Source organism: Carassius auratus, chromosome 18 (assembly GCF_003368295.1).
Source record: "Carassius auratus strain Wakin chromosome 18, ASM336829v1, whole genome shotgun sequence".
Lineage (NCBI taxonomy): Eukaryota > Metazoa > Chordata > Actinopteri > Cypriniformes > Cyprinidae > Carassius > Carassius auratus.
In genome coordinates this window covers 6086900-6113730 of record NC_039260.1, presented here as the reverse complement: position 1 = coordinate 6113730, position 26831 = coordinate 6086900, and the positions used below count along the sequence as shown (strand labels likewise).

The 26831-nt window shown below is 36.2% G+C and overlaps 1 protein-coding gene across 6 annotated transcripts in view; it reads left to right on the top strand.

Moving 5' to 3' along the window:
• The window catches only part of LOC113118228 (SLIT-ROBO Rho GTPase-activating protein 1-like), a 94246-nt gene that overhangs the window by 62957 nt on the left and 4458 nt on the right, over positions 1-26831 (top strand). For 3 of the 6 annotated variants that reach the window (XM_026287259.1, XM_026287258.1, XM_026287262.1), the window contains exons 9-20: positions 2947-3144; positions 4754-4838; positions 5542-5569; positions 7069-7171; positions 10341-10401; positions 11050-11127; positions 11433-11567; positions 14686-14791; positions 14984-15208; positions 17561-17640; positions 22820-23000; positions 24601-24738. In XM_026287259.1, the coding sequence (XP_026143044.1) occupies positions 2947-3144; positions 4754-4838; positions 5542-5569; positions 7069-7171; positions 10341-10401; positions 11050-11127; positions 11433-11567; positions 14686-14791; positions 14984-15208; positions 17561-17640; positions 22820-23000; positions 24601-24738 (1418 nt within the window). Of the gene's footprint in view, positions 1-2946; positions 3145-4753; positions 4839-5541; positions 5570-7068; positions 7172-9093; positions 9128-10340; positions 10402-11049; positions 11128-11432; positions 11568-14685; positions 14792-14983; positions 15209-17560; positions 17641-22819; positions 23001-24600; positions 24739-26831 lie in introns of those variants that run through there. The other 3 variants (XM_026287261.1, XM_026287260.1, XR_003294296.1) reach the window with 2 other exon arrangements.

Genomic DNA, 26831 nt, shown 5'->3' with positions numbered 1-26831 from the left:
TGTCAGACACAAAGGAAGAATATGTCTGTCATTTCAAGCTTCCTGCTTTATCCTTTCATTTTTCTTCAGCAGTTATCCAGCTGCCAGCTCATCTTTTTTCCATTCTTCTTTTCAAGCTCATTATTGAATAATGTAAATAGTGTTTGCTGTAGAGATTAGAGAGAGATTGGAGTTCTTAGAGGACAATAAACAGTGTTATCTCTGACTTTCTGTCCCACTCCCTTTATCTTCCTCTGCCGCCTTTCTTGCCTGCTCCAATGGATATTCTGTTCACATCAGCCTCTAAAACCCCACTAAGGCACTGCATAGTTCTCCGTAGGAAGTTTCTGTTTGTTTTGCAGGAGATAAACTGCTGGGAGATCTGTGTCCTGCTTCTGCTGCTGCGTGAAGCACTGATTGTCTGATTGCGGCCCTCTTGGGTGCCTCTGTACTGATTGTTGGGCCCTTCTGTTAGTGCTAATGTTGATTGCAGCAGTGCTACAGATGTGCCAAAATATCATCTTTGTTCAGTGCCGTCTTATTACTCCGAGCAGCTTGTTTGTCAGTCTTATAGATCAAATTGTCAAAGGAATACTGGTGTTAATTGATCAACAAATTGGCATTTCCAAATGAGAAAGGATTTGGTAACACACATAATACTAAAGCCACAGAAGAACAAAAGTATAGGTGGTACATTGGTAAATCAGTTTTGTGGCATTTCGGTCATGAGATGTGGTCTGGCAAGTAGTATGTTGCCGACTAGGATTGAATGACAAAGTCAAATAAAAAAAAATGACAAAAGCCAAATGTTTACTGTGTATATAACGTGTAAAGATCTACAGTATATATACAGTATAACTGTAATACTAAAAGTATTGTCAATGCATTTGAAAAGTCACATTTTAGGAGTGAAACCTGCATCTGTTATTTTGCTATCACTGATATAATATTCTATACTATTATTTTGTTATCTTAATGTTTTAGTAATTTTGTTGTTTTGTCATTATTTTTTTTTTTAATACAATATAGCTTTCACAAGTTTTAGTTTAGTTTAGAACTTAGCGAAACGCGAGCCGAGCCATGCCGAGTCATAGAAAAAGGATAAGTCTAGTTTATATTTAGCATTCATGCCTTTAATCACCTGAGGCTTTTCAAGCAGTCTTAACAATATTTAAAAAAGAAAAATCCCTCTTATTTTCCATATAATTTAATTTGGACTGCTTTCATGTCCTTGAATTTAAGCTCTTCCCTTCCCCCTGCACTCACTTTACCTCTTTGTAACCTGTCTGCCTTTGTTATGGCTCAGCTGAGGTTGACTTTCCCAGTAAACCACATCCTACAAGACAGGTGTGGCATGTCATCCATAAATGGCATGCCTTCACTAAAATCAGACCACAAGACAGTTCAACGTCAGGAGGCAGGTTTAAACCTGTGATTATCTCTCAGTGTTTCAGTCCCTACAATAGGCCAGTGAGTCACAAGTAGAGCAGTGACCTGGATCCATACTGTTTAAAGTGTGAGTGCTGGTTTCCATTGACTTGTATGTCATCCTCCATTGATTTGAAGGATGATTCAGCCTAAATTTGATAGTGAGAGATGAGCTCACTAGATGATGATACTGCCTTAGTTTTATGCTGCAAGATTACATGATACACAATGTAGTTGTGTGAGCGTGTGTGTATGCGCTTGTGTGAGAAAGAGATCATGTCAGCGTGAGAGAAATTTGCTCTTGCGTGCTGTGCAGCCTCTTTTTTAGCAGATGAACAAATGCTTACACTGAGCGATTGCACCAGCTTTCAACATCTTTTCCCCCATCTTTTTTTTTCTGCCTCTTGCTTTCTCCTTTTTGCCGTTTTATGTGGTTAAATTATTACATCTTTGAAATATGTTTAGTAACAAATTGTAAACTTTCTCTTTCTCTCTAAATAAATAAATTATATCTCTTTATATAATTTTTTTATTATTTCCTCTGAGAAATTGCACCGGCTTTCTTCTTGGATAAATTATTGTTTTAATTATATAAATATATATTAAATTAAATTATATTAATATTAAATTAATTCACACATATCATTTTTACATTCTTTAAATAAAATAATATTTATATTATTATATATAATATTTATATGTATTATAATATATTTTGTACTATTATATATAATGTTATATTATATATATTAATTATTATATATATTTAATTATTATATATAAATTTTTTATCATTATATATATAATACGTTTTATTAATATTTATTACTTTTTTCATTATTTTCTCCTTTCAGTATCTTCTCATCTTCTTTTTTTTATCTCCTTGGCTTCACCTTTTCACCATATTTTTATGATATGATAATCGAATCAAGTTATTTTTTTAAGTTTATATTTTCTGAAAAATGATAATTAAAGCATTGAACATGTCACAAAAAAGTGGCTTTATATTATTTGCTTTATACTTCATTCTGTGTATATGTTACTGGTTTTACAGTTCACAGCAATTCACTTTTGCAGTCATTTTGTCAGTCTGTTCCTCTTGTGATATAGTGGTAGTTCCAGATATTTAGAACTGTATGATAATGTTGCACGTCTGACACTGGAAAGTTACAGAAATGAATTCTCAAGGCCATCAAGTGAATGATGGTCCCTTAAGTCATCTTCCGCTCCCCTCACTATAAATTGATTTCTTTGGTCTGGTGTCTTGCTCAAGGCCTGCTATTAGTCACAGAGCACATGTCAAGCAGAGACGGTCAGAGGATTTTTTCCCCTCCCTGTCTTTTATTCAGTGCTTAATGAGTTTTTCCTAGCACTTTTGTTTCTCCTGTTATCACTCTTGCACTGACACACATTCTTATTAATAAAGGTTGCAAGACTATCCTAGAATTATGTTGTGTAATACTGTAAAGAATTATAAAAATGACTCTAGCATTGACACATGACTGTGACATTCCTACTAAAAATGTTGTCCTATTTCAGATCAAGAAGACCTCCGAGGCCACTCTCACTACTATCCAGGACATGGTGACCATCGAGGACTATGACGTGTCCGAATGTTTCCATCACAGCCGCTCCACTGAATCAGTCAAGTCCACCGTGTCGGAAACCTACCTCAGCAAGCCGAGCATCGCCAAGAGACGTGCCAACCAACAGGAGACGGAGCAGTTTTATTTTATGGTCCGTTTGTGCTTCATTAACATTTACCAGTATTTATTTTCAATTAAATCAGTCTCTTTATTTAAATGTCATAAGCATGTTTTCGAGTTTCACCTTTAAACAGCTGCATTATAAGAAAGATTTGCCAAGATTGGTTGGTTTTGATAGGTGTCGACCAGTTTATGCTTACTCTGTTTATGACATTACTCCGATAAAAAAAAAAAACAGGTTACAGCGGTTACATGACCATGTGCGTTTTTAGACTTTTTAAGCATAATTGGCTTTAAAATGTGCATGTAAACGCACTCATTGAGAGAAAGTTTGGCATAACCTAATATTATATTCAATATTATAGATATGGATACTAATATGATAGATAAATAGATAGATACTAATATGATAGATAGATAGATGTTGATGCCATGATAGTGTTGGGCGATATGGTCATTTTTCAAATCGTCATATCGTCAGCCCGTGAGATCGACGATACACAATATTTTCGTGCATGGGTGGGGCAAGAGATATAATCTTTGTTCTTGTCATAGCAGAACCATTTGGTGTTTTAAACCGCGCAGGTGCGCGAGAGAAAGAGAACCTATGGAATCACCAATAATAAAAAATATATACTTTCAAACATACTGATAAACTAACTTTAAATCTAAAAGTACTGTATTTAAAAGAGCTGCTTCATATATAGTCAGACGCATCTGTCATATCGCACGTCCTGTGACAAATTTGCCGCATCTGCGCACGGAAGATATCAGTCTAAATGTGCAGGTAAAACAGGTAAGTTCGTATATATGGAGTAAAGTTCAACTGAACTGATGCATTAAGCCTGTGTTATATTTTCGGCATGAGTGATCCTGATGCGCACACGGACAGCGTGGATGCGGACTTCTTCCATTTATACTTCCAAAAGCATATGCTGATGGTCAGCTCTGCAACAAATGTGAACAAACAGTTGCCCAGAATTATTTCACATCTGGCTGTCTTTATATTCTTTTATTGACGGATTGCACGGGTTCGAATAGCAATGAGCTTCTTCACACTCGTGTGTGTGTGTTTGTGTGTGTGTTTGTGTGTAAAACACGGTTCTGAAGTGAAATGGCTGGGCAGTTCGATAGCCGAATTATAATAGGCCGCCTAATAAAAATAATAATAGTTATTATTGTTATTATAATTTAATACATTAATAGGAAAATGAGCGTAATATTGTCTTGACTATCTGCTATCGTCGATATCTCTGACTATCGTAGATACACGATACTATCGTCTATCGTCTATCAGCACAACCCTAATATATATATATATATATATATATATATATATATATATGTGTGTGTGTGTGTGTATATATATATATATATATATATATATATATATATATATATATATATAATTTACGTAATAAATTATTTAATATACTTTATGTTATTTATTCTTTAATTTGACTGGAGAAAAAAATCATCATGTTTCATTGCTCGCAACAAATATAATGGCTGGTATATTTTCTCAATTCTCTCTCCATTGGCATATGTGGCAAAAAGTTAATTCTTGTGCTTTGCTTTAATCAACCTACTGTCAAATGTTTTTGGTCTAATGCTGGTCTCAATCATCTGTCTCTTCACAGAAGTTTCGCGAGTATCTGGAGGGCAGCAATCTCATCACAAAGCTTCAGGCAAAGCATGATCTACTGAAGAGGACCCTCGGTGATGGTATTGTGTGCTTTTCTTTGTCCCTTCCAACAGAGGGTCCGCCCTTTGAACTGAAAACACACAATGATGGAGATCATTTCTAACACATTTGGATCATAATCCTCTTGGCCAGTAGAAACCAGCAGGAAGCTGCTCATGACACACACTAGTGCTTAAGTGGGTGATGCAACCTCATATTAACTTCATATTAATTAAATTTGATAGTATGGAGGATTGTAATTCCCGCATCATGTATAAATCTGTTAATCATGTTGCCTCTTCATGTTTTGGAGCCCGGGGCATTTCAGTTTTGTGTTGTGAACACCGCAGAATCTGCTGTCATGGGCCGCTGAGTGAACGCTGTGTGGGTGGGATCAACAAAGCTGTCAAGAACCATGTTCCCTGGCCTAAAATCAACCGTGTCTGTTTTTTAAAGATTGTAGGCTGTACTCTGCCTGCTGCGTACTGACACGTGGATGAAATATTTTTATAGCTAAGTGGGTACCTGTAGCTCAAGCATCGAAATGTAGAATGTTTCTTCAAAGTGTACCAATGTCCTAAAGGTGTATGTGTGGATGTCCAGTTCCAGACAGATGGCTGGCTGCATGTGCTTTACTGAGCATAAACGAAAGCCTCCCCAGGGCCTCTGAAGAACTCCGTTCTCATATCCTCTCTCTCTGTCTCTCTCTCTGTCTCTCTCTCTTACAATCTGTCTCTCACACAGGTTACCGGCCTGAGTATGCAACTACAAGGTAAAAAAACATTCTCTGCCCTATTTACTTTTGTCTTGTTTGTATCTTCAGCAGTGCATAAAGTGTCAATGATAATAAAATGACAGATAATATGTCTGTCTATCTATCGATCTATCGATCTATCTATCTATCTATCTATCTATCTATCTATGTCTGTATATCTGTCATTCTATTTAGCCTTCTGTCGAGATCATTATATCGTTCTCATTCTCTCAGTTGATCTGTCTGACATTATCTGTCTGTTGTTATATCATTTTATATTTATTCTGTTATTCTATCTGTCTGTCATTCTATTGTCCTGTTTGTCTTTCTGTTGCTCATTCTAGCCATTGTTTTATATTTCTATAATATTTTTCTCATTCTATCTATCTGTCTGTCTGTCTGTCTTGCTATCCGCCATTCAGTCTTTCATTCTGTCTGTCTGTTTTGTCATTGAATCTGTCGTTCTTTTTTTCATTTTGTTGTTCTGTTTTTCTATTTTTCTGTCATTCTTTTCAGCATTCTACCTATCTGTTGTTCTGTCTACTCATTATTCTGTCCATCATTCCATCTGTCAATCTTTCTGTTGTTCATTCTGTCAGTCAGTCATTCATTCTATCATTCTGTTTGTTGTACCATTCTATCTCTTGTTCTGTCTATCTACCGTTCTCGCTCTCATTCTGTCTATCTGTAGTTGTATCTATCATTATATCATTCTAGCCATCATTCTATCATTATACTGTGTTAGCCATTCTGTCATCTGAATCTTCCGTTATGTCAGTCTATCAGTTTGTCTGCCAATCTATTGTTCTAGCTATCAGTTATTTTGTTATTCTATCATTCTTTCGTCCGATTTATCAGTCTTACTGTTCATGGTTCTATCTACTGTATCATCTGGTATTTATAGATTTCCCATAATATAAATTAAAAGCACTTGTGAGAGAATACAACTGTAAGTTAAAAACATAAGAGCACATTCAGCAATAAGATCAAAACAGTAGACCAGATGCATATGTCTGCTTAATTTAACGTAATTTAACATAAACCCGTGCAGAAATATTTCCTAGGATTCTTTTCCGCAATGATTAGCACTAATAGTGCACTTTACATTTAACCTCACAGAGACATCCTATGAGGCACAGTTTGAACGCATGTGAAAAAGCTCTTCTTTTGAGTAAGGGGCAAGTTTGCTATATTCCTTTAGACAATGAAGAGTGAACTGATTTTGATACTGAACTCAGATTTTTAGATATAACCCCATGTGAGCTTCTCTTTAAAACAACAGCAGCCCCGGCCAAGCCAAAAGATTTCGTGCTTGGACATCTCTCACACTCCCACACCGCCTGCTGTTCCCAGCAGATCTGCCATTTCCATGGCCTTTGATGTGCGGTGCCGCTTACCCCACTGAAATCACATGTCCCCAAAAAAATTTCGATAGACTGTATATGTGAAACTCATTAGTGATGCTTGCTGAAGCTTCCAACACATTCAAGATTAAAAGTGTAAACATCTCTTTATAGGCCTCCCAGTCTTCCTCCTAAACCGTTTGGCACACAGAGGCCCAGGCCACGCTCTGTATTTAACGTTAAGCTGTTTAATGGCAATTTGGAGTCATTTGTTAAGGTACTTAGAGCTTTGGGTGCCGTACTACCTGCACTGAATAACCGCCGCTTAAAGCAATTATGATCTACGGCTATTTGCTTCTACTTGACTGATCATCATGGCTGGGGGAGGTTTTTAAACAGAGCAGAAACGGAGGTGTGTTTGGGTGTGTGTGTGTATACATAAAGTGAGATGACGGAGATAAAGTGAGCTTTAGGCATCAACATTCACAAAGATGCATCAGGGCATCATGAAAGCCTCTTAAAGGGATAGTTCACCTAAAAATATAGAAATCTCGTCTTGTGTTGTTACGAATGTGAATTTTTCTCTTCTGTGGAACACACGAGAATGTTCACAAAGCTTTTTTTTCCATACAATGAAAGTGAATACTAGAGACAGATGTTGTAAAAAGTTCCTTAAAATTAGTTTGGAAAGCTTTGTGTGAGAAACAGAATAAAATGTTTAAGTTTAAATATGGCAAATTACACTGTTATGAGACAAGAGAATCAATGCTGGTTGGCTTCATTGGAAGGGATAGTTAACCGAAAAAAAGACAACAACCCCATGATATACTCACCCACAAGCCATCCTATGTGTATATGACTTTCTTCTTTCAGACGAATATAATGGGAGTTACATTAAAAAGGTCCTGGCTCTTCCAAGCTTTATAATTGTAGTGGATGGGAGTCAAGATTTTGAAGCCCAAAAACTGCATCCATCCATCATAAAAAGTACCGGGGGAGAATAAAGGCCTTCTGAGGTGAAGTGTAGAAAAATGTCTATATTCGAATAACCTTTTAAACCGTAGTCTTCCGCTAACCGTCATACGTGTTACAAGAAAGTGGCATTCCAGCAAATGTAGGTGTACTGTAAGCTCCGGTGAGAAGCAACGAACGCAGAAGCACAGCGGAGAGAGCAAAACACTGGTCATGAATTAGAAGTACAAAACGAGGATTTTTAAAGAAAAATGTCAGCGCATTAAAAGTCAAAAAGAGACTGGTTTTCTTTCGCTGCAAACAAAACTTGGTTCTCGTGAGACTAGCTTGTTCTCACTGGAGCTTACGCTAGCCCTACATCCTACGCTGGAACGCCACTCTCTCATGAACGCGCGCACGACAGTTAGCAGAAGCCAGAGATTACGGTCTATTAAGTTTTAACCCCTTAACCCCAGGGAGTGTGAAGCACTTTTTATGATGAATGGATGCACTTTTTTGGGCTTCAAAATCTTGACCCCCATTCACTGATTTTATAAAGCTTTGAAGAGCCAGGACATTAATATAACTCCAGTTGTATTCATCTGAACGAAGAAAGGATGGCTTGTGGGTGAGTAAATAATTTGGGAATTTTTCTTTTTTGGGTGAACTATCCTTTCAAAGCTTAGATTTTTTTCTGTATGTTGCGCTCATCAAACTTTAGTATGACTTCACAAATCTTGAAGTCACGTTGACCACTTTTATGGTGCTCTCCTGTTCATGTTTGGAGTTCATCACCATCTGACTATATTCACTTTTGAAGTATGAAGAAGACGAAGACTATTATTAGACTATTAACTAATTATTCATTATTATTATTTTTTGTTCCATGGATAAATGTATGTTAAAATTTAGAACAACATACAAAGAGTAAATGATGGCTGATTTTTGTATTTTGATGAACTAACCTTTTTTTTAATACCTAATGTATAATTTAAGCTTCATTGTAAAATTTGGTGAAGAATGTTTTTGGATAATAGGATTCAGTGTTATCAGCACACCCCCTCTTTTTCTCTCTGTGAGGCTGGAGCTAATGTTGTCACTGGAAGACTAATAATGATTTTGTAGGCTTTTGTTGGTGGCTTGTAGTGCTGGGACCAAATAACCTGGGGATCGCCTCTTTCTCTCTGTTTTTCTGCTCTCTCACTCTCTGGCTCTCTGTCCTTTCGTTCTGCTGTCCTTCTCTCATAGTCGTGGACGACGGAACTCACACACAAGGCACCAGGTACAGAAACAGTCGGCTTGTCCTAATTAGCTCATTGCTGCATGTCTTTCTAAGCTTCCAGTAGTTCAACTTTTGCTTAATCGTGAAGAGGTGTGAACCATGTACAGTGGTGTCCTAATGCCTGAGACTGCACAGATTCTGGGTTTCTATTGAAAACTGGGTACGAGGAAACCATTACCATAGTATTAATTGTAAGGAAATATTTTTTACTAAATTTTTGATATGAAAAATAAAAGCATTTTCACTAGTGGTCTCAGACTATTGGACCCCAAAGTATGTGTGTCTATATGCTTGACAAGAGTTCATCCTTTTTGACTTCAGTGACCCTAATGCACACAATTTTGATTTATTTCATTTAATGGAGAGAATATCCCACAAATGAAATAACTTTTTTACAATTAATAATCATAATAATAAGAATTTGAAAGTGCTTTACACATGCCAAATAGTAACTCATAGAATTAAGATTTTACTAAATATTAAATGTATTAATATTAAATTTTAATTACAACAATGAATATGTGAAAAGTAAGGAAATAAGTGGTTAATAAAAAAAAGACATAACTAATTATTGGATTATTGTAAAAATTTTCATATAAATTGAAAGTTAAGTTCTGCACAATAAAATGCAGAAATAGTTTTCCAGCATTCCTTGTCTTTTCCATCGGTTTCGATTATGATTTATGAATTTGTATCAGTATTAATAATTAAACGTTTGCGGCAGTACATTTTGTATTCACCATATTGCTGATCATAGCTGGGAAACGAAGCGCCTGTGAGGTCTGCCTCTGTTCCTGGCACTCTCACAGTGTTCAGACTTGGCACATTCCATGGGTTAAAAGCGGATAACATTATTTTTAAAGCTTGTAAGAGCGAGCGCTCCCAAATGCTGAACAAATAGCTCTAACCCCACAAAACAGGCAGGATTCACTAAAGCATTTCAGTTTTTCCTCGGTGGCACTGGCTTCATTTTATGTTCAAGAACCATATTAGCACGCAGATCTTAGTTGTCATTTTATTTCCTGTCTGAGTCAAGATAAGACACAGAATCTTAGGTGTGCACTTTAAAAAGGCTCTGAGGCTCAAGAAGGATTATCTTCTCATCTCCGACATGAATGATACATGGTGTGTGGGATATTTTCAGTTGATTTAGAGCTAGACTGATTGTTTAGCACACATCCTGATTTACTGCCAATGTTTGACTTGTTTTAAGGACTCTGGACAAGCAATACCAAGAATTGTTGAGAGCTGTATTCGATTCATTAACCTGTATGGTAAGTTCAATTGTAATGGCGTTGCAACTTAAACCATTCTTTAAAAACAGCCAACTATTGTCACCTGAAAAGCCGACAGATGAAGTTAACAGTTATGCTGTTGTCTTCAAACTTGTCTGATCATCCAATGGTTACCTGTCCTGAAGTCTGGCTAGGTCATGTTTTTGTGCACCCCTTTCCGAATCCGTCCCATCCCAGTCAAGGCCATGCACAGACTTGTTTTAGATCTATTTGTGTTTTAAATGAAGTGCTTTCCTGTCAATGTCAGAGGATGTTCAGTCCAAAAAGGCCTTGTATAAACTATTGTAGATCCTGTGTGTCTATTGTGAGCTCTGAAAGTTGTCTGTGTGTGGCCATCTTACTGGAATTATAGAGAAGTTTTTAATTAATCTTTTCTGACCCTCAGCCAAGCTTTCCATTAAAAGCTAATCCGGACTGACGGATGTTTTTGTAAAAGTTGATTGCACTCTCTCTCCTTCATTCATTATATTTAATTAGAAAAAGGGAACTTTTCAAAAGCACAGGGCTTAGCTTTTGAGGTTGGGATTTGTCTTTGGACCGGCCTTTATTTCCAGTGGATTTAAATGGACACTGGAAGGCGTCTTATTTAAGCAGTTATTTCACAGTTTCTCTCCCTCTCTTTTTAAGGCCTTCAGCATCAAGGAATATTCAGAGTGTCTGGATCTCAGGTTGAAGTCAATGATATCAAGAACTCTTTTGAAAGAGGTAGGTGTGTGTGTGTGTGAGGTATCTCAAATAGCTTCAAAAGCGCTGTCGCTGCTGAATAATGATGAATCTCTTAGGTCTTCAATGAGTCATATGAATCCGCATGATTTCGGAAAACTTCCTTTATTTGGAAAAACATCTACATGTCTTAACATTTGTCTTTTTATTTATATAGATACCCATCAGCATTTCTTGTATATCAAGATAAACCGAAATAGTTGATACGTTTTCAGTTCTTTGTGTGTACAAATATTTAAAATATAAATATTTTGTTCAGCATATTTGACACATTATGCCCTTTTTAGGTAATGATCCCCTGACAGATGAAGAGAATAACCACGATATCAACTCTGTTGCGGGAGTTCTGAAACTCTACTTTCGAGGTTTGGAGAACCCACTGTTTCCTAAGGAAAGATTCAATGATCTCATCTCTTTTGTCAGTAAGTGCCTCATTTTTCTTTTTTGCTTTTCTGTTGACCTGCAGCTGTAAATCTGTCATTGATTCTCAGTGTGAATTAACAGTGCTTTGAACTGTTATCATGCGCTCTCACATAAAGAGATCTCAGTCATTTGCCCCCAACAGCGGGACAGATACTTTCACTGTATGACAAGACGTCCAGTGCCTCAGGCGAACGCTAAGAGCCTTACACACACTCCATTACAGCACAGTGTGTGTTCCTCCACGGCATGACACGTTAGGGCTTCAGCTGGGCCTTTGTGTGAGTTTGAAAGAGTTCAGAAAGCCTGCTTTATCATGATCATAGATGATGCTACACTGCGCTGAATGAATGAACGCAGTATGACACCATGATGCTCACTCGTTTCTGTTGAATTAATGAGATGTTTGTGATCTTCAGCTCTGAATAAGGAAACGAGTTAAGGGGGAGTGGGGTAAGCTGTGCCACTTTTGATACCAAGTTGTCCTCTGATCTAAGAACAGTGTATGGCTGATTAAAATAATTTTTAATAAAATTATGACCATACAGTAAATGAGTATATTCTATAAATAAAATATTAATAAACATTATATTGAAACATATACATAAGAAGTATAAAATTATACTAAATTATACTATTGTATGTTGTGTAAAAATATATATTTACAGAATCATATTGACTTAATGTATTTACATTTTATAATTTACATTTTCTTGATTTCTATATAGAAGGAAAAACCATGCATTAAGAGCTGGGGGGTGAAAACTTTTGAACAGAATGGAGATTTTTCTCCATAAGCATTTTTAGACCTGGATACATTTGCTTTGATGTTTTACCTGCCATAATTTTGACATGCAAAAAAAGTGTTTAAATAAAAATAAAAAAACAAAAAGCTTTAGATGGCAGCTCTTTCTAAATATTTGGCCACATGTCAAGATAATCTAGACACAGAGTTCACCAGATGAAGGGCCCATGAGTATGCTTGTGTGGGTTTTGTTTGTCTGTGTGTGTGGAGGAATGTGGAGGCGTGTGTTCATACATACCCGACCAACATGCGGCCCTGTGCCTGTGACATTCTGTAGAGTGTGACTAATGGGGATTCCCTGCCATTTACATTTACACACGACTAACCCCTTCCCAGCACAACACACACTCCCTCCAACACACGGCCTCTCCTGTTCTCTGTCCACGGCAGATCTATATTTAGACTGTCAGAGTTGTGTGTTCACTGCACTGTAGGATATTACTTTGGGTTGTGTTTCTGCAGACATGTGCCTTGTCTGCGGTAAACTTGACAGTGTCTTTAAATTGCTACTCTTGCTCAGGATCCGTGTTGGAAACCCAGTTTCGTGCTGAAGTAAGACGAATAACACAAGTAGCATATTCCCAAAAGCCCAGATCTTTTAATGGTGACATGACTATTTTAAGATGCTATCAGAGGATGAATCGGTGATCTGTGTGCGCTATGGTAGCTTTGGATGAGAGCAGGTCACATCAGTTTAATTCTGTTCTACAGAGGCTGACTGCTTTTAGAAGTACTGTGTGTGTCTCACAGCCAACCTGAGTAGTATGCACTCTATATATTTTTAGAAATAATATGTGCAACAGTACACTAACATTTAGATAGTTCTGTGCAAAAGTAATTGTCAAGTAATTTAAATCATTAAGTCACATCCAATTGTGAGCTCTTTAAAACGATTTTTGGTGGAAATGTCTTGGCAGTCAGATCAAATGGTAAAATAAGAAGGAAATCAGAGAGATCACAACTGTTATTATGTGCAGCCATGAAATAGTGATAGTAGAATAGTATGCTTCTAAACACAGCCTGAGAGGACTTTACTAAGGAGACCACAAAGATCCGTAATGGAATTCCAGAGAGGACAGGAAGTGAGTTAAGGCCTCCAAGGAGAAAACCCAGTGAAATCTGTGTACATTCTTGCAGGAGAGCCGCAGGGATACTCACACATTTCTGAGATGCCAGTCTTTTGGATGTATTTTTAAGCTCATTTAAAAAGAGGAGTTGAATAGTTTTTAGACTTTATCTCTTTTAATGCTCTTGTAATCAGCTTCATTATGTCCAGGGTGAGGGCCGGCACCCCTGCCAATTAATTTAGATGAACTCAAGTTAATTGCCTTGTTTTTTAAATGTGCTCTTTGTGTTGGTTAAAACACTGAATTACAGAGTATGTGACAGATGCACCTACCTGTATCTGCCATGGCCCTGGTTACAGACTTTTCTGTGCATGTGCTATATACTTATAAATGACTAGTGGGGCAAATTGGAGCTATTTCAGTGTTAATCATATCTTATGTTTAATTAAAATTAGCTTTTACTTTTTCTTTTATGTTTTCAGTTAAAATTTTAGTTTAGTATTTTGTTTCTTATGTGCTTTTGTTATTTTTATTAGTTATTATGTGTGTGTGTGTATATATATATATATATATATATATATATATATATATATATATATATATATATATATATATATTTTTTTTTTTTTTTTTCAGTCTTTTTAATTAAGTACTTCATCTTTAACTTAGTTTTTTTTTAAGTTGACGTTTTCCATCTAATGCATATATACATACATGTGTGTGTGTGTGTGTGTGTATATAATTAAAAAAAAAGATTTGTAATATTTGAATAGATTTAGTTAACAATAACAACACTGCAACAAGTTAAAAAAAGAATGGAACTTGTTTTCCAGTAAGACTTGGGTATTAGACATGTTTCCAAAATGACAAGGTTTAACTTTGTGCAATTAACAGTGTTCCAAAGTTGTTGTTGTTGTTGTTCTTGTTTTTTCCAATATTTAATGAGCTCAGCATTGTAACCCTATGAATAGAGCTGCAGTGAATTAACACTTTCAGATGGAGGCATGTCATAAGATACTCGAGGCTGTTTAGTGTCTTAGATGGCAACGGCAGCCCTGAATAATAATTTCTGAATGTCATGGCAAGACAAATACATTTTCAGGACTCCTACTCTTCCTTTACATGAATGTGAATGTCAGCATTGACGTATCATGTTAAACCAAATAAGACTAAATAAGGCTCTGAGTGGGGACTTGCAGAATCCTACTATATACATATATTTACTAACTCTTTCTCCTTCTTTTGTAGGAATAGAAAATCTGTATGAGAGATCGCTGTATATCCGAAAGATCCTTCTCACTGTACCCAGATCAGTGCTCGTGGTCATGCGATATCTGTTTGCCTTCCTCAACCAGTAAGTCTAAATGTCTCCCAAACACACAGCAAGCTTTAAAAATGCATGAAGTGACATCTGAATTGCTGATGTCATAATACGCTACTTTACTGAGAATTACATAATCATTTCTCGTTCCATATCTTCAAGAAATTCTGCGACCAGACTCGCTGGTTGTCATTCGTCCTAATAGCTTGCTTGTTTTTCTTACAGCTTGTCCCAGTACAGCGATGAAAATATGATGGACCCCTATAACCTGGCCATCTGCTTTGGCCCCACCCTCATGCCCACTCCAGAAAATCAGGACCAGGTGTCCTGCCAGGCCCATGTCAATGAGGTCATCAAAACCATCATCATCCACCACGAGACCATCTTTCCTGACGCGAAGGAGCTTGACGGCCCCATGTACGAGAAGTGTATGGCAGGCGGAGACTATTGGTGAGTGCTGGGATGAGATGGTGATGTTGTTTTTAATTATTTAGTGATAATGTCTGGGCAGCTGCATGTAGGTGGGTAATGAGAATCAAGACTTTATTGTATATTTGAGGATTAGTAGTGGTATCCGGACATCCATGGCGTGACTTGAGTGAAATAAAGAAATTATTAGTCAGCACTATAGTGAGTCACTTATTTTGTTATTCCAGTTTTAGGGTGTGACCTCTTTGTTTTGAAGATCAGGTTTAGTTGATCCAGAAGAGGTGCATAAATCCTTATAAAAGATTTGGAAGAAGAGTTATACAGGTCAAAAATTCATCATTTAAAGGGAAAGTCATCCAAAAATAGAAATTCTGTCATCATTTACTCACTGCGTAGCGTCATTTTATTATTATTTTCGCAGTTATCTTGTTTATTCGTGTTTTGAAAGTAGCCTTTTAATATTTCAGTTATTTAGTTTTAGTAATTTTGTATTGTCTTTTTTATAAATTTTTGTTTCATATTTCTATTTGCCTTTAATTTTATTTCAATTATTTTTGGTAAATTTAGGTCTTCAACCTGAACTTAAAAAAAAAAGAAAGAAATTAAATATTTTGATTTGGCAAACAAAAATTTTCCATGTAATTGCTTTTGTTAGTTCAACTTTATTAAATTTTCCAAAAATGCAAAGCTTTTAACTTCAACAACGCTGTCACTCTCATATCGTTCCAAACCTATTTGACCTAAAAAATGTGAAAAATGTGTTCCTCATTGTTTTTTTCCCCCCTTTTACAAAGTGAAAGTCAGTATGGGCCATTGGTGTATGGACCCCATTGACTTAAAAATGGGGGTGGGGGGGGGGGGTGAATTATCCCTTTTAACAATTTTTCTTCCGAACTATAAATTAGCTGAAATTTTTTGTTATAAAACTGGCCTTGATTTTCTCATTCTTTCTCTGTGAGGAGATATCGGGCTCAAGACCAAAGGTTTGTTTTTAAAACGCACTGAATATCACAGGTATGTGTGTCTGGATCTAAAGAGGGACGTCCCAGTTGCATCCGAGCCGTGTTTGGATTCACTGTGGGTAATTATGTGAAAAGATGAGGTGCCGATAGTGAGCTCTTTAGTGAAGGTGGAACATTTTTTAAAGGCCGAAAGGGTTCGGCGATCTTCAACTAGGTGAGACAGACTGAAACCATCTTGATAATTGCCACCATTAAGATCAGCAGCCAAACCAACGCTCATTCCTCGCTGAAATTCACATAGATGAGAAGAGGAAAGAGACATTTTCCACCAGCTCCACAGCTGTGTGTATGTGTTGGCTAGTGATTTTGTTGTCTCGAAGAGAGGAGCCCAACTCCCACAAGTCTTCATCCCCCAAACTAAAGCAAAACACCTGCCACTGCAAGCATCTGTACTTGAGCATTTCAGATTTGACATCCACACTTGTCGATGCCGGTTCTCATATTTTCCCCTTTGGTAGTGTGGCATGCGGGAGTGGCAGTGCTCTGTTTTAAATGGCTTTACTGTGTGTCAGAGGTAATCCGCAAGGATGTGAAGGGCATTAGTGCCAGTCTCGGTAACCACGCTGTGCCACTGACAGAATCCCAATCACCCTGCCCGACTCCTCCTGAATACTAATGACAGCCTCTGTTCTTTTGCTTGATACTGAGTTTCACACTGGCTGTGATTTAACTCTGTGTATGCAGTTACTTGTGTAGGGAATGCAAACATACACTACCATTCAAAAATTGGGTGTCATTAAGTCTTTTAAACTCACCAAGGTGGCTTTTTATAAATAAAACATGCAGTAAAATTGTGAAATGTTATTTCAATTTAAGACAACTATTTAGAACTTTGATATATTTTAAAATGTCACTTATTCCTGTGATGCAAAGCTGAATTTTCAGCATCATTATTCCAGTCTTCAGTGTCACATGATCCTTCAGAAATCATTCTACTATGCTGATTTGCTGCTCAGAAAACATTTCTTATTGTTATCAATGTTGTAACACTTTTTTTTTTAGTGGAAACGTGATGCATTTTTTCAGGATTCTTTAATTCATTGAAAGCAAAAGAAATATAAATTTTCTGTAACATTATAAATGTCTTTACTGTCACTTTTGATTAATTGGTCCTTGCTGAATAAAGGTGTTTGGGGACAAAATATTAGATTTACATCTTATAGGATAATAAATGTTAAACAAATCAAAGCTATTTGAATAATCTACAAAACTTATTTAGAACAAAGGGTTTTAAGCTCATGTGACTATTAAATATTAGGGTTAACAGATGCTGTAAGTGCCACAATCTGTTATCTTTTTTAAAAAATAGGTAAAATAATAGTCTTGATTTATTTCCTCTTATCTTCTGCAGCGAGAGTCCATACAGTGAACATGGAGCTCTTGAGGAAGTTGATCAGGATGGAGGAGCAGAGACCCACACCAGTGAGGATGGTATGTTTATTTCATTGACCACACCCTGTTGTATGTCCACTATGACGTCCCATGCCAGTGAATGTAAGTTAGGTCATCATGGTCATGGGAACAAGGTTAGGTCGTCTTTTCCTGTCCGGTCATTCTTCCCATTAGCTCAAATGTTCACTGAGCCTCTGGATTGATTCGATCTCTTATAGCGTTTTCTGACACAGGAAATCAGGGGTTAATTCCTGCTTTCCCTGACCTGGGTAATCACTTTTCACAGCTCTTAATGAAGTGATCGTTAAAGAGCGGAGAACTTCATCCAACTCTTTGCTCCCTCTTTTGTTCTTTCTAATCCTTTGGGAAGGAGGAGACACATCCGTAAACAAAGCAAGAGGGTTTGAATCAAGTCTGGTAAATGCCTGTGCAACTGCATGTGGTTTTATCACGGAAAAACTTCTCAAAGCTCATTGTCACAAACAAACTAAAAGCAGATGCTCAGCCCATTGATGACACTTGAACCGATTCCCATGTGTAATCTTAGAAATAAACTGCAAGTGTCAGACTGAAAACTCAACTCAATCAAGCGGTTTGTTTTTGTCTTCTGTGCAGTCTTTCAATAGAACCGAAAGGAAATGTCGCTGCTGACCTGTATGTTACCCCACTGAAAATAGACACATTTCCTGTCTCTGTCCGTCTGTACCTGAACAATGCCTGTTTTCTTAAGCTTTATTCTATAAGACAATTTGGGAAGTCTGCTTTTTCCATATCTTAAGATTTCACAGACAGACTAAAGCCAAGTTTATTCTATTGTTTATCTGTGCAGAGAGTCAGATAAAGAGTAGGACTGAATCAGAAATCCCAAAAACACAGCTTTATTAGAAGGTGGTTGCTTTGAAGTTTACCTTTGTGTTTGGGTCATAAAAACAGATGGGAATAGACACTCCCTGTAATTGCTCAAATGGGATTTAATTGTTTGGCATATTGTATAGCATATTGAATAGCATATTGTTGTTCATTCTTAAGGTTAGAGATTTAAACAAACCCTTAATCCTGTGTATTAATACTCATAATTTGTCCCTCACTGTTTGTGCTATGAACATGAAAGATGCATTAAATCATGCTGTTTGTTGAGAAGCTCTTAAAAGATTTGTGGTAAAACTGACCACAGTAGACTTGCATTGCAGTTCCATAAGCAAAAGTTTGGTAAAAATTTGTGAGAAATGAGCGATTTGAAGCACAGTTTGCACAGAAGTAACTTTGAATCTAAACAGCTTTTCAATGGTTTTGAACCGCTTTGTTTTGCATTGGTAAGCGCTCACATTTTCTTTAGAAAGTTTACCAATTTTTAGTATAACCTCACTGTGACTCAACTCTGACATCATGCCCCCATCATTCCTCCAATCTCTCCTTCTCTGAACACTACTGAAGAGACCGATCTCATATTCACTAGAGTATAAACAGAGCCCAGAACCTCTGGTGCTCAGTTCATTTAGGATCAGATTCATTGAAGGATATTGCGCACAAGTGTGTCATATGTTCATAAATCACTGTTAGACATCCAGACATGTGCATCCGCATGCTGAAGACTCATTTTGACTGTTCCCATCTTACTGTCTGTTTAAATTCATGAATCTGGAACATTTAACTGAGAAACCTGATACTTCACGTACTGTATGTGAGGGTTTCCATTAACAATCACAGATGTCAGATATCAATGTCAGCCTGAATCATAACCGTCCTGGAAATTGTAAAATTGCGCTCCGCTTCCATGGTTTTGCTCTAAATGTTTTCCTTATGAATGTATTGAGGAGGTTTTTTTTTCCCCAGCAGAGGAATTATTATTCTCTTTCTTTACACTGCAACCATAGCTTGTTTCTTATATCAGTGTGTTTTGTTTTGTTTCATAATTAGGATTTTGGAATATATTTGATTTCTAAATCTTCTCTCAAAAAAAAATCTCTGTTTATCTGCATTAATGAACAATCCAGAGGAACCGGTGGCTTTACAGTTAACTCAAAGCCTAATTCTATCAGCCTGCTCAAACCTGGGACCAGTGCAGCATCTGTCCTCAGTCGCTTCATCTGAAGGGGGATCGTTTTTGGGCCCGTCTGGAAAACCACTTTGCCAAGTGATGGGACCCCTGCTATGCCTTTAGAGCCATTTATTCATTCAAGTGAACTGGAATAAGCAGACGGAATGCTCTCTTGGGAGGAAAAAGACAAATCTCAGCATCTGTGGGAAACTAATGTACAATAAGAATATTGTTTGTTTTGGAAATGTTGGTTTGTGTAATATATCTAGCTAAAATTCGACACGAGTGTCTTCATTTCTTAAAACACTTTCTTCACTTTATAGTCGTCAAAAAACCTTTTGCGGAAAAAAGTAACAGGTTCCATAAAAACAGAAAGCAGCAAAACTGTTTTCAATGATGATGATAATAATAATAAAGATATTCTTGAGCATGTCATATTAGCGTATTAGAACGATTTCTTAAGGGTCATGTGACACTTAAGACGTTAGTAATGGCTGCTAAAAAAAAAATTAATCTTTGACATCACAGAAATAAATTCAGTTTGAAAATAAGTTTACATACAATATTTTAAAGAAATATTTCAAAATGTTGTTGGTGAGGATAAGGGACTGAAATTAAAAACTTAATAATTTGTTTTTACATTTTCATTTAAACTATGAAAATGAGTCTTACTATCTTAAAGCATTTTTGATTTCCCATGTAAATGTATTATTTTTTCCAGTTCTTAAAATACCAGTTTTTCTTGAATATTTGGGTTCTCTATAAAATAAGCCGCGTTATATAATTCAAATTAAATTTTAATTCATGTTAAGTTTAATTAGGATATTTCTGTTTTAATGCCAGCCTTTGACTAGAAACCCTTTAAACTGTTAAAAACATGTGGTCTTTGTTACATGTCTTAACGTGTCCCTGATGATGTTGCGAGAAGCTCATTTTCTCTTCTAAATGCAGGACCCCTGCAGTCTGCAAGCATGTGTCTATTAAAAACATTAAAAAACAGGAAATGCAGCTTACAAACAATTTTCTACTCTGTCAGCCTTTATTCCTTCTGTTCCTAGACTGTGGGGTGCTTGTGGGGAAGTTACTGCTAGAGCAGTGTATGTTTAGCCAGAAAACCTAGCATGGGTTGTTAGCTCTCCTCTGGGGCAACAAGAACTCCATATGTTACAATGTGCCATCAACTAAAGAACAACACTTGTTAATGTTTGAATAAAATAGTGCCATAACAAAAGTTAGTCTCTTTAATACGGACTACTGAAATAGTTGACATTGTTTAATTTAGTAAGCTAGGTTTTGGACCGTACACAAATTAATTAGTCTGGTTATAATTTGGCCTTTTTTGATTGTTTCTTAAGAGGAAATCACACATAATCTCAACTGTTACGTTGTCTCCTGCCGTGTTCTCAAACTCTGTCCTTGCAGCACTGATACATGAACAGGCTTTCGCAAGGACACTGAATGAACGACAGCGTCTGTCAGGTGGAGATGGAGGAGAGACAGTGACGTGTGGACAGTTGATGGTCATATTGATCTCCACCCCATCCTCTTTATTAATAAGGAGCCTGGTCTCAGCGCAGCCCTATTAATTCTGACAGTCAACTCACGCTCGTCACATCTCATTGACTCGTTGTCATTTCCAGACTGGAGAGAATGAAAAAGCATTTCCTCTTTGAGCTTGTGCTTTTCTTTTTATTATTGTGCATTCTCTTTTGTCTGATTTGTGAGATGTTTTCTCTTCATTTCTTTGTCTTTATTTGCAACAGTGGTAAAGATGTGCTTTTCTCTAGAGGTGTTTTGAACTTGAGCAAGTATTTCTACTATTTTACCAAAGTTTTGATGCTTCACTAATGGCTCCAATGCAAAATGCGTTACAGAAATTACAAAAAATTATAAGACATCTATTCACAGTATGCATTTAATTACATAAAATACAAATTGATTCAGTTACTTTCAACTTTTTAATGAGACTTGTTTTTTACAAAATGACAAAAAGAAATGGATTTATGGATATAGTGAAATTTTAATACTATGATAGATATGGAAATGCTGGTAATACCACAGTTAAATAAAATAATTGCATATTTAAAAAATAAATATTATTTAAATTATGATATATTTATAGTATTTACATATTTGCATTGTAAATATTAAACATATATACATAATCTATTTTTTTTAAATAATCCTTTCCATATTTCTTATAACTTGAGGCCATGCTGAAGGAATTGCAAGCACTATCAATCCCCCTTAACAGTGATTTTAATTAATAATTTAGCAACTTTTTAATGAGATTTTTGATTTTACAGAAAAGTACCAATTTGTTATTAAGCTGTCGTGAACATAGTAAAATGGTAATATAATGATAGATATCACCATTATGGTAATTCCATATTTTTTCTAAATATCAATGTGAAAATACCATTGTACAACAATATGGTATTCATTCCATTATCACGGTTTATATCCCTTCATAAAATGCACAGTGGCGCTCATAGATTGGTAATTTTGCTTAAAGGTGAAATATTATGCTCCTTTTTACAAGTCCCTGGTGGAAGCAGAAACACGCTGTTTTTCGTCTCTTTAAATGCAAACGAGCTGCTTCTCCCCGCCCCCTTTTCCAGAATAGACCTGCGTCATTAGAGCTCGGACCTGCTAAAAACATCTGTTTTGGTTCTGATTATCATGTTTATTGCGCTGAAATCATGCGTTTTAAACCATATTAGTATTACCAATAATAAATCACAATGCTGTTTTGTAAGAGGTGTTGCACTTTTTGGCAGGGGTTGAGATGTTGATAATGTTCATGTTTCCCGATTGTCCTGAGGATGAGAACAGCTCGTTCTGCCAGAACAGAAGCTACTTTACATGCATCGAAGCCGGTTGGCTCTCTGATGATTCCTTATGTAAAGGGGGTCACAACGGCAAAGGCATGTACACCAGCTACTATGAGACCCTGTAGTGTTGATGCTTTTAAATGCTCTCATGCACATGTGAATGAACAGATGCAGTTGAGGCATGTGCACTGTATGGATTCATTTGACTTGGTACTGTGAAAAGCACCAACTGGTGCTCAGTTAACTCCATATTCTTTTCCTTTAGGTGTTTCATAAAGCATATGTCAGAAGTGCAGATATGAGTGGTGCCACTGAATTAACCATGCCCTTTTTATTTTTCATGCAGAGGGGGAGCCCATTGAAGCCATTGCAAAATTTGATTATGTGGGCCGTTCTGCACGGGAACTGTCCTTTAAGAAGGGTGCGTCTCTACTGCTGTATCAGAGAGCGTCACCTGACTGGTGGGAGGGCAGACACAATGGCATAGATGGACTAGTGCCTCACCAGTACATCGTTGTACAGGATATGTGAGTATCTCTGCTGTTCTACAGTGATACAACAATACAAATCATATAGCTTCAACAGAGTTTGATGTTATTAACCTTTATTTAACCAGGCAAGAAAATACATGCAAATAAATAAATAAACAGAAATATTGGGCTGAATAAATTAGTTCAGTATTATATAATTATTTAAAATTACTCTGTAAACAGAGTGTGTATATATATATATATATATATATATATATATATATATATATATATATATATATATATATATATATATATATATATATATATATATATATATATATATATATCAGTGTAGAATCATCCTAAAATATTTAAAATTTTATGTCATATTTATATCAACATAACATATTAAATCAATTTTTCATTGGCACCTTGAATTTATAGTAAAAAATAATAATAATAATAATTTATCAAAATTATTATTTGTTTTAATATTGTCAGTCTTTTTAACTCTAGTATGTATAGTGTAATATTATGTATTTCATCCACTATTTTATTTTTTCTCTGAGCTTTCCAAAATTAAGAAATTTGTGACCATTAATATTTTCAATATTGCAGTCTGGATGTACTCTATCTGCCTTTTGAATAATGTATATTTGCAAATATAGCTTTGATCTACTGCTTTTTGCATACTTTGTAGAAAGGAAGTAAAAGCATACATACATGGAAGAGTACCTATGAAGCCTTAAGATGTTGTCTAGGTAGGAAGCTAGTTAGATTTGGACCAAACCGAGGCACATCTGGGTTTGGTTTCAGCACTCTGCTGTGGACCATCTCTTCTGGTAAATCCCTTTATCATCATGACATCTTGTTCCGCTTGTTCACAGATTATAGCTCATAAAGGGGGCAAATCTAATGGATCGGGCACAGTACTGAGTGACGCCAACAACAGAGCCCATACCAGCCCACTGTGTGTGTATCAATAATTCACATCGTGACCCTCTGTGGATGTGTGTTCTTGGCTCGTGGCACTGAGAGAATTTACAGCCTGGCTTAGAGAGGGAGTTTAAGAGGCCCTAGACCAGCAGCGTCAGCCCCTCAGTCCAATAAAAGAGCCAGAGAGCGAAAACACACAGGATATCCTCTATGGCACGCATGCTATGGAGAGAATTCACCTCACAGCTGATAGAAATGTCTGTATGGTGCTAGAAAACATGTACATGTGACCGAATGTTCTGTCCAATAGGCTGCATCAGCAGCTGTGATTTAACACAGGATTTGTGGAGCTTTATATGCTCTACACGTCTCTTTCACAGGACTCGTGTCAGGGCTTTAACACACCACTCTACACAAGCATCACATACTGCTTGACCTTTACAGGAAAGCATTGATGAAGGGCAATGTTACAAGGTTGCAAGTGTTTTTTAAAACCCAAGTCATGCATCCATACATTGTGTATTGATGAATACTGAGTGAAAAGGAAGAGCTTAGTGATACAAACCAAATCGAGTGGCCAACTAGGGTTTTGGAACATGTTCTGGTGACACTTGGAGCTCTTCTTGTTGTCTGTCGTGAAACAGTTTGCGATTAAACATTAAACTAAGCCTAATGCATGTATCTAGGATATTATAAGTGCTTGGTTTCTGTTTTACAGGGATGACACGTTCTCTGACTCTCTGAGCCAGAAGGCAGACAGTGAGGCCAGCAGTGGACATGCAGGAGAGGAGAAATGCTCCAGCAGAGACATCGGATCTCCAACAGACAGCAGATTACCTGATTCCTACATCAGCAGGTGAGTGAACCAAAACAGCACAGATTCTCCTCGCTTCGAGCACCGCAAGACATTGAGGGAATTCAGTTAAAGTAACAAGCAATTCACTGACAAACAAATACACTACAAGTAACAAGAACAAAGAAAGAAATACCCAGAGGTCCCAGTTGGGGTTTTCTTCTTGAAGTTTATTACATCTAGTCTTTATTTTTGCATTGTGTTGATTCGCCTCATATTCATTTACGCTCTCCCTCGTTTGTTTTTTCCATCCCACTGTGTCGTGCAGCTCCGTTTCCTGCCTCTTAAATCTTTCAGTGCATTTGTCTTTATTTAGATGTTCTCCTCTTTCCATAAGTGCGTTTGTCAAACATACTTTCTTGCGGCTGAGGATAACCTCCTCTGCAACTGTAAACCCAATGACATTTATGGCAATCAAATCATAAAGTGGTGATCTCCAAAGACAATTATTCGCTTAGATATGTCGGCACTATTCCTTACAGAGGAGGCGAGTGCTCAGACACAAACTCAGTATTAGTTTACCCTGACTTTGCCAGAATATCTGGATAAGCAGTCTGCTAGTGTTCTGCTGTGTGATAACAGACCTATATTCAGACGGAGTGTTAAATGCTTCTCAGTATGTATTTGAATGATTTGTAGTTGTTCCAAAGCAGCTTTATACTGTATGCTTTTCCTTAAAAAGCACCAGTTCAGCATGTTTTCATGGTTTGACTCTCATTTCATGTTCGTCTTTCATCATGCAGCAGTGCACCGTGTTTAATGTAGTGCATGTCGCCCCCTGCTGGACGAAGACTTCTAATCATACTTCAGATAAAATAACACTCAGATTCATTTCATTTCTTTCTGTTTACTTTGATCATTAACAGCAGCACAGTTATGTAATTTATGAACTCACAATTTAGCATGACATTACTGATTTCCATCCATCACGGACTGTCAAAATGATTATGCAAGCATTACAAGACCTCATTAAGCTCAAGTTAAGAGGCATCTCATGGTTAAACAGTTATGATAGAAATACTCCATCTTACTAATTGATCATTTATAGATGTTTCTTAAAACATTCGTACTGGATAGTTACAGACTAGTTGTCTTAATTCTTCCTAAACTGTAATGAGCAACTGTCATCTCCACTAGTAGCCTAATTTTAATAGACTATCACTATTTTGGATTAGCTTTTATTTCATTTGATATTTTCATTTTTAATTGTATTTAACATTTTAGTAATTGTGTGTGCTTTTCTTATTTTCATTAGCTTTTTAAATATTTATATTTAGCTTTAATTTATTTTTCTGTATTCTTTATCCAATATTTCAAAATGTTTATGTATTTAAGTTTATCTGACATTTACACTTTTACATTTGTATCTAATATTTGCATATATAATATATACATATATAACATATATATATATATATATATATGTGTATGTGTGTGTGTGTGTGTGTGTGTGTGTTAGGTTTAGTCATTTTACTAATTTCAATTTTGTTGTTTGTTTTTTTGTTTTTGAATTGAGCTTTTTTCTATTATACATTTTCTTTTATGGTTTTAATTAACAATAACAACATTGCTTTCCACCATCTTCCATTTATTTTGTGTTTTATTTGTTTTGGAGGTTACAATTCTAGGTTTTTTTTTTTTTTTTGCTAAACTATTGTGTGATCTAAAAAAGCACAATTAAATAATATTTTCACATATTTTCCCTATATATTCACATAATTTGTCAAAAGTGTAACTACCGGTAATCGGAAATGACATATTACATTTTCAACTCATGTTTAGATTTTTGCTCTACTTTACTGAAACTGTTGTGTTCTTAATAAACACATATACTAAAAATAATAATAATAATGTTAGAGGCAAAACTGTTCATATTGATATTTTGCCTTTAAAAACTCAGTTTGGTTCCTATATTTTAATCCTGACATGAGGCGTCTCTCAGAGGAAGCTCTTTGAGTTAATACTCATGCACAGTCATAATACTTCATTATGACTCTTGCTAAGCTGTTTCCTGTCAGGCCTCTTGCATGAATATGCAGAGTAGGTCTTGCCACAGATACTCTTGAGATAATGCTGATGCTAATTAAGGATAAATG